The 8,566-nt window shown below is 33.3% G+C and overlaps 1 protein-coding gene across 1 annotated transcript in view; it reads left to right on the top strand.

Annotated features, from left to right (window-relative positions):
• Positions 1-423: 423 nt before the first annotated feature.
• The window catches only part of LOC117105173, a gene marked incomplete at its 5' end in the record, with an annotated part of 30,588 nt that continues 22,445 nt past the window's right edge, over positions 424-8,566 (top strand). Inside the window, 10 exons of the mRNA XM_033246245.1 lie at positions 424-663; positions 920-1,162; positions 1,260-1,496; positions 1,657-1,902; positions 4,341-4,598; positions 4,800-5,042; positions 5,180-5,422; positions 5,508-5,753; positions 5,997-6,239; positions 8,249-8,500. Of these exons, the coding sequence (XP_033102136.1) occupies positions 424-663; positions 920-1,162; positions 1,260-1,496; positions 1,657-1,902; positions 4,341-4,598; positions 4,800-5,042; positions 5,180-5,422; positions 5,508-5,753; positions 5,997-6,239; positions 8,249-8,500 (2,451 nt within the window). The remainder of the gene's footprint in view (positions 664-919; positions 1,163-1,259; positions 1,497-1,656; positions 1,903-4,340; positions 4,599-4,799; positions 5,043-5,179; positions 5,423-5,507; positions 5,754-5,996; positions 6,240-8,248; positions 8,501-8,566) is intronic.

Raw genomic sequence — 8,566 nt, 5'->3', positions numbered from 1 at the left:
TTCCTTTTCTATTGCATTTTACTTAGTTATAATGTATATGATTTATTGATTGTGTTTTGTAAGATATTTTAACCATTTAGACTGTCTATAGTATTAAAACATGCAAAATCAATAATGCTAGCTGAAAAATCAAAAGTAAAATTGTTCATTTTAAATACAATAATCATATAAGTTCACTTCGAACAATTCACAGATTTAAAAGTTTTCATAATGCACTGTTTATTTTACTACTGTTAACACGTACATTATTTAAAACTGAAAACTATTCCACATAGGCCTATATTACTGCTAGTTTAACGAACGCCGTTTGTGTGAACACTTTGGAATTTTAATTCGTGGATTAGCTTACGCCTGGCCATAGCCTTAATTCTACAAATTAATGTAATAATGTTGCAGTAACAGCATTTGATGGATTATAATTAGATTGTGAGCCCCCGGACCTTGAATGTCCACCAAACCAAAACGTAACAGGTGACGAGAACTGCTACGCAAATGTCACCTGGACAGCACCTAATGTTACAGACAACTCTGGAGACTCTTTCACACCAGTATGTGATTATATAAGTGGAAGCACATTTGTTGATGTCAGCACTGTTGTAACATGTAATGCCACTGACAATTATGATAACACTGGCAACTGTACATTTACCATTACTATTTACGGCAAGTCATAGTTTGATTATCTGATGATAATTATTATCTTAATAAACTGCACTGAGTAATAGAAAGTGTAGGGTATAATTTTATAATTAAATACTTGGATGAAAATTAAAGTATAGTAAAAGTTTACTATATTAATGGAATATTAACATTTATTTTGATAAGATTATGTTAATACAGTATTAGGAATTCCAAGTAGATATTTCGAAAAACATAATAATATACTCTTTTTTAATAAAATAATTTTTTATTTAAGCAGATGGTGAAGACCCAGTCGTAAATTGCCCTGCTAACATAGAAGTTTGTGTTCAAACTTATTCTATATCAGCATCTGTACCTTGGGAACCCATCAACGCAACTGACAACTGTTGTGACAATGTAAACATAACGGCAAATTCCACATCAGGAGATGAATTTGAACTTGGTGAAAATGTAGTAACATACACAGCAACTGACTGTAGTGAAAACTCTGCATCATGTAGTTTTACTATAAAAGTGATTGGTAATGACAACATTTATTGTATTTTTATCAGAATTATTCAAGTATATCGCTTACTGTAGATGGGTTATTTATAAAATATTATTTTATTGATGTTCAGATTGCGAAGCTCCTGTTTTGAACTGTTCGCAAGATGTAGAATTTGATGCTGATGACAATTGCACTTCCGATGTAACTTGGACTGAAGTGACAGCAACAGATAATTATGATAGTGATGTAACTGTGTTCTGTAACCCGACTGAAGGTATACTTCCATTGGGCAACTACACAGTAACGTGTAATGCGACAGACATGGCAGGAAACACCGGGAATTGCTCTTTCAATATTTACATTTTTGGTATGTAATTTTTAAACAAATATTCAGAAGTGATATTTGTCTAACATATTTGTTGTATATATGTCGTCTAGGTATGTTACTACATTAAATAGAATGAATGAATCATTGAGTATTTGTGTTTCTGCACGATTGCCTGTGAATATTTTTCTTTCTTCAACAGATGCAACTTTCCCAGACGTCACATGTCCAGAAGATATTACTGTTGAGGCTGATAAAGGTGATAGCACCACCGCAGTGACATGGGTTCCTGGTGTTGTTTCTGATAACTGTTGTGGAAATGACATTGATGTGGTTTATAATGCCACAAATGGCTCAGATTTTAACATTGGAGTTACTGTAATTAGCCTTATAGCAACAGACTGCAATGACAATCAGGATGAATGCATCTTTAGTATTTATGTCGAAGGTAATTTAATAATATTTTATTATAGTTAATATAGTATATTTTTTTTGTAAAAACATATAGCTATAATATAGTGATTTTTAGTACAGATTTGTTTGCCAATTGTTTATATTTCATATTATAATTATTATTCGCTGCATAATCTTTAGTATTTATATTGAAAGTAACTTGTATAGTATTTTAATATAGTTTAAACTCATCGACTTTCGTCAGTCCCAGTGCAGCATATTTGAGAGCTTTTAATCGCACGACGACGGTAGGACGTAGAACGTAATGACGTCATTAAAAGTCATCTGTGCATGCGAGAATGTTAAGGTCACCTCGTCGAGTAGATTCTGAAACGCAATTTGGCCAAATCTACCTATGCAGAGAAAGTAGGACGCAACGTAGGACGGTCACGCATGAGTGATTCCGTTCTAGCGTCGCGTCGTCGCACAAATCGAAAGCTTCCTATTAGTACATACAAAGCCAGTGCAATAGACTAATATTTTCTTCGATGCTCGTGGAGAAAATTTTAACAAACATTTTTTTAATTTCTGTGACCTTTACCTTGTTTTTGACCTTTACACAAAATTGATTCACCTTTTCTTTAGACCCATATTTACCAATTGTTATGATAAATCCATTCATTTTAATGCATAATCCTGCTAACAAACAAGCAGACAGACAGACAGACAGACAAACAGTGGTAAATACATAACCTCCTTGGCGAAGTAATGTTAAAGAAATAAATTTTGCTTTTTTTGTCTGGTTCCAAGTATTTGAAATTGGAAATTTTGGCTTGGATACCCGGACCCACGGTAGCTGCAGTGCAGTGCCAGTAACGAGTACATTGTATCTAATCCTGCCTGACACTCATCTGAGGGTTATTCGAGGAGCAGACGATCTGACTGTAATTGAAATTTGACTAGTTGCTGTTTTGTCAATAACAGTGTAGAGATAAGAGATCGGAAAAACAAAGGTTTAGTCCTAAATCAGAGAATTTTAAAGGAATAATAACATTATATAATATCCACAAGCTGTACCATGAGATACTGTAGCATGGGTTACCATATTTTCGGGAAGTTTATGATTGAGAGGTATTTTTTGTTCCACAATTATAACCATTACAATGGTAGTTACCTATTATGACTGTTACTTCTGATACTTTAAAGAATAATAAGTAATGATTGTTTATAAAAGAAGAAAGCAAGAAAGTCAATGAAAAAGAAAAATATAGTCATTGCATTTACAAAATCACAAAACCTGATAAAATACCTATTAATACAGTATATATCAATAGTAATGAAAGTATGTTAAAACACCAATCAAAATATCACATAAAATTATTATATAGGATAAAAGAAGGAAGTTAGAAATAAAATATAGTCATTGCTTTATAGAAGTATCACAAAATCTGATAAAATATCTATTAATATAGTATTATCAATAGTAATGAAAGTATGTTGAAACCACCAATCAATTATCACAACAAATTAGTATATAGGCTCCTAATATCACTTGTAAAGAATATATTTAGTAATGAATAGTAAATATTTATTTGTGAATAATTGTCATATCAATACATTGGAAGTAAAGATATTACTTTCAATTTCATGTTAAATAAATAAATGCTAATAGTAAATAAAGTAAATAATAAATAAATAATTTGTCATTGCTAATAAAGAAGAAAGGGAAATATTATTATATTTACATATTGTTTGTAATAAAATAAGAAAGTGAGAAAGATTTATATATTTCTAGAAACCACTCAATAGCATAATTAAGAGAAGAATAATGTTTCGCGTTTTGGAGTACTAAATGTTTATGCCTAGTTAGGCTACACCCAGTTTCTAATTCATAATACACAAAAGAAAAAAATAGGCCTGATACAAACAACTCCAAGCACAGCCGAAACCTAATGTAGACCAGCATCAGGATAAATAGCCCATTGTCTTGTGAATGGATATCCAATTTTAAGTGTGATTTAGTTCTCTGTTTTTGTAATCCTTGGCCTAGTACCTAAAGTTGAATATTAATAAAACAACAAATCTTTCTGACTTCCACCGATATCCAGCATATGGCATCGCGCCGTCAGGGCTTACACAATGTTAAAATGGATTCGTAAGACAACTGTTGACAAATGCTTGTGCGACCGTCATCCAATTGCCACCCGTTGCAATGTTTTTCAGGTTTAGACTCGTTTTGGAAATATCGTGTTGTTCCTAGGATTAACACCAAAACCTTTGGTTCTAGATCATATTCATTTTCCGCAGCATCCCTTTGGAACTCATTGCCCAAACATATTATCCAATCACCGTAGATGTGTTTAATATTACTGTTTATGGTGAGTGTGCTTTAAGTATTGTGTTTTAAATATAATTGTATAGTAGGATAATCGTTAATTCATTTAGAATGAAACATTTCTAATGTCTATTTTGATTTGCATTTTTTTTATTTAGATGATGAAAACCCAGAAATAGTTTGTCCAAGTGACTTCAATTTGACCACTGATCCAGGACTGTCTACCTCTTTTGTTAATTGGACAGTCATTTACACGGACAACACAGATACTATGTATGATGTCAGAGTAACAGGATCTGGTACAAGCTACAATGAAACAGGAGAGATATTCTCAATTGGAATAACTAGACTTGAGTATATTGTAACTGACGTATTTGGAAACAATGATAGTTGCAGATTTGTTATTTTTGTCACAGGTAATATTATTTGCGGAACTTAATTAGTTTAACCTGTTTCATTTAGATTGTACTCATTGTTATTTTTTCTTATTTTTTCTTATCCAGTGACTGAAATGGAACCAAACCCTATTGACTTGATGTCTCCTTGGAGACTTTGTCAATTAAAATTTTAAAAATATTTTCTACTGTTTACGATTTTTTTATCTATTACCTTTGTAGATAAAGAAGATCCCGTCATTACAGGATGTCCAAGTAACGTATCTGTAAACACTACTCAAATGTCTTCCTATACAAACGTTACATGGCTTACACCTAATGCAACAGATAATTCTGGGACTGTGTCACTAGTTTCAATTTATTCATCTGGAGATGGTTTTCCAGTATCAACGACCACTGTTGTATATACTGCCACTGATCCATATAATAACACAGCTATTTGTTCTTTTGATGTAACAGTAATAGGTGAGTAAACATTTTGATGAAATTCATCAGGTCGTTTTACCTTTACCTTTTCTAAGATAAGTTTACTTTTTGACTACTATATACACATTTGTACCAGCTTCCAGTATTAAGTAGTGCATATCATTTGTTTATTGAAGATCCTGAGATGCCTTGGTTCATAAATTGTCCTATGGATATGGAGTCAAACACAAACACAGGTCTACCGTATGCGAATGTAACTTGGCAAGAACCAATTGCGATGGATAACGCTGGAGACGTTGATGTGGTTCAGACAGCAGATCCTGGTGATGGCTTTGATGTTGGTACTCATATAGTTACTTACACAGCAATTGATGAGAATGGAAATTTGGCAGAATGCTCTTTCTTTGTTACTGTATTAGGTGTGTGAGTATGCTTTACTAATTATCGTTGAATATGAAATTTGTCTTAATGATATCTACTATACTATATCGTTTTTGTATCTAGATTTGGAGGATCCGGTTATAGCCGACTGTCCATTGAATATTACGAATTCGACGGCTCTTAGGGAAATGTATGCCAACGTATCCTGGTATCCTGAACCTACTGCAATTGATAACTATTGGCTGGTAGCATTTAATCAGACACATAACTCTGGTGATAGGTTTTTTGTTGGTGTAACTACGGTAACTTATTTAGCAGTAGATTCATCAGGAAATACAGCGGAATGCGTATTTCATGTAACAATACAAGGTGATAAATATATACATTTCTTTATTCACTTAAATAAATATATTTATTTTTATATTAATTACTAATTTGTAAAAAATCTTTTGTTTAACTGTTTTAGAAATATTTGAAATGTTTTTAAATGACTTCTTTCAAATTATTACTAATATATTTATTCTGCCTTTGTGTGCATTATTACATTTATCTATTACTTGTTTATTTGAAAAAAAAAGTAATATCAATTACAGATAATTGTTGATATTGCAGATGAGGTAAACCCAATAATAACCAACTGCCCAAGTGACATTCATCAGACTACAGATTTCAGACAGCCAACTGCAGTAATTGTTTGGACTGCACCTGTTGCTATGGACAACCAATACATTATAAACTTTACCAGTAACTACAGATCTGGTGATACATTTGTTATTGGGGTTACTGAAGTCAATTACACAGCAATCGACCTCTCAGGCAATATAGCTATATGCACATTCTATGTGAATGTAACTGGTAGGTAACTATGCATGACATGTAAACACAACTCCCTTACTGAACCTCTTACCTTTTTAGTTAACAAATCACTCTCTTCAGGATGTTTTCCTTCAGTGTTTAAATCTGCTGTTATTAAACCTATTTTGAAAAAACAATCTCTGGACAGTAACTTTTTTGAAAACTTCCGACCTATATCCAATCTTTCACTCATTGGCAAGCTCCTTGAGAAAATTGTTGCAAATCAAATTTTATCTTACCTATATAATTTTGAACTTCTCAATCCATTTCAATCCGCTTACAGAGTAGGTCATAGTACGAAACGGCACTCACTAAGATTCATAATGACATTGTCTGTGCTTTTGATCGCAAGCGTGCTGTTGCCCTTGTAATGTTAGATCTTTCGTCAGCATTTGACACAGTTGATCACCAAATTCTTTTACAACGTCTTTCTGTTTATTACAAAGTTTCCGACACTGCTCTTGGTTGGTTTTCCTATTTAGATGAACGGACCCAGTTTGTAGAGATAAATAACATTAAGTCTGCCCCAAAATATCTTGAATACGGTGTTCCACAGGGATCGTGTATAAGAGACAGCTATATTTCCTTCACATTCTGTTAAAAACCTTGGTGTTTTCTTTGATGAATCTCTTTGTTTTAATAACCATATAAGTCACATTACTAAAACTACTAACTTTCATCTACGCAATATTGCTAATATCAGAAAATATATTTCAAAACACACAGCTGCCGTATTAATAAATGCATTGGTCACACCCCATCTGGATTATTGCAACTCCCTTTTCTACTTGTTACCAAAAACTGCGATAAATCGCCTTGAACGTCTTCAAAATTCAGCCGCACGTATTCTGACTCTTACTTCTAGACGCTCACATATATCACCGGTAATTTATCATTTACATTGGCTCCGTATTGAATCTCGTATCAAATACAAAATCCTGCTATTAACGTTCAAAGCACTATTTTACAAACAACCCACTTACCTTGTTGAACTCATTCATGCGTATGCCCAACCTACTTGTCTCCGTTCTTCTGATAAAAATCTTTTAGTTGTTCCTATGATTAACACCAAAACCTATGGTTCTAGATCATATTCATTTTCCGCAGCATCCCTTTGGAACTCATTGCCCAAACATATTATTCAATCACCGTCAGTTGCTATTTTTAAGACAAAACTTAAGACACACCTTTTTACCATCTAAATGTTAAGCGCCTTTGATTTTTACTTCGGTATAGTTGAAATTGGCGCTATATAAATTATTATTATTATTATTATTATTATTATTATTATTATTAAAATATGTAAAAATGTTATGTACAAACATACAAATTAGCTTGTAAAGCCTTGCATACACTACGCCGGCTGACATTTGGAAGGTGCCACAATGAACTTAAGAATAGGTGAGGTTCAAGCGGCATCTTGTTTTTGACAGCGAAACGAATGTCCGAGTAGTTAAGAGAGGTAAGCCGCAAACTACAGCTATAATGTCGGCGCTGGTTCGAACAGCACGCTTCCCTATGGTTCTTGAGTTGGAAGATGATGTCTTCTCAGATAAGGACTATAAAGCTTAGTGCACTGTTGGCTCATGTACTTTAAAGAACCCAGTACATCTTTCGAGATGAGTAAGGGTTACCCCCGTTTATTGGTCCATACAACCCTTAATGTCTTGTGAATGGATATCCAATTTGAAATGTGATTTAGTTCTCTGTTTTGTAATCCTTGCCCTAGTACCTAAAGTTGAATATTAATAAAACGACAAATCTTTCTGACTTCCACCGATATCCAGCATAAGGCATCGCGCCGTCAGGGCTTACACAATGTTGAAATGGATTTGTAAGACAACTGTTGACAAACGCTTGTGCGACCGTCATCCAATTGCCACCCGTTGCAATGTTTTTCAGGTTTAGACTCGTTTTGGAAATATCGTAATAAAATATTTACCAGATTCTGTAATATGTAGTTTCACATTTACAAATGTAATAGAGTATTACTTAAATATTTCTTTTAGATAACGAGTACCCGGTGTTGCACTGCCCAGATGAAATCTCCATGGCTTCAACAGACAGAAATCTCTTTTATTCCACTGTGTATTGGAATGTATCTGTTACCGATAACTCAGGCTCTGCAACCCTAAATTGCACAAGCAAATCTGGTGATCAATTTAATGCTATTTGGCCAGTAGCACAACAACCAGTTACATGTTTGGCAGTGGATCCATACAACAATGTTGAATCATGTATATTTAATATTACTGTTTATGGTGAGTGTGCTTTAAGTATTGTGTTTTAAATATAATTGTATAGTAGGATAATCGTGAATTCATTTA

Source organism: Anneissia japonica, unplaced genomic scaffold (genome assembly GCF_011630105.1).
Source record: "Anneissia japonica isolate Jap-2015-1 unplaced genomic scaffold, ASM1163010v1 scaffold287852_len814684_cov197, whole genome shotgun sequence".
Lineage (NCBI taxonomy): Eukaryota > Metazoa > Echinodermata > Crinoidea > Comatulida > Comatulidae > Anneissia > Anneissia japonica.
The sequence above is the reverse complement of the archived record's forward strand: the minus strand, read 5'-3'. Positions and strand labels throughout refer to the sequence as shown.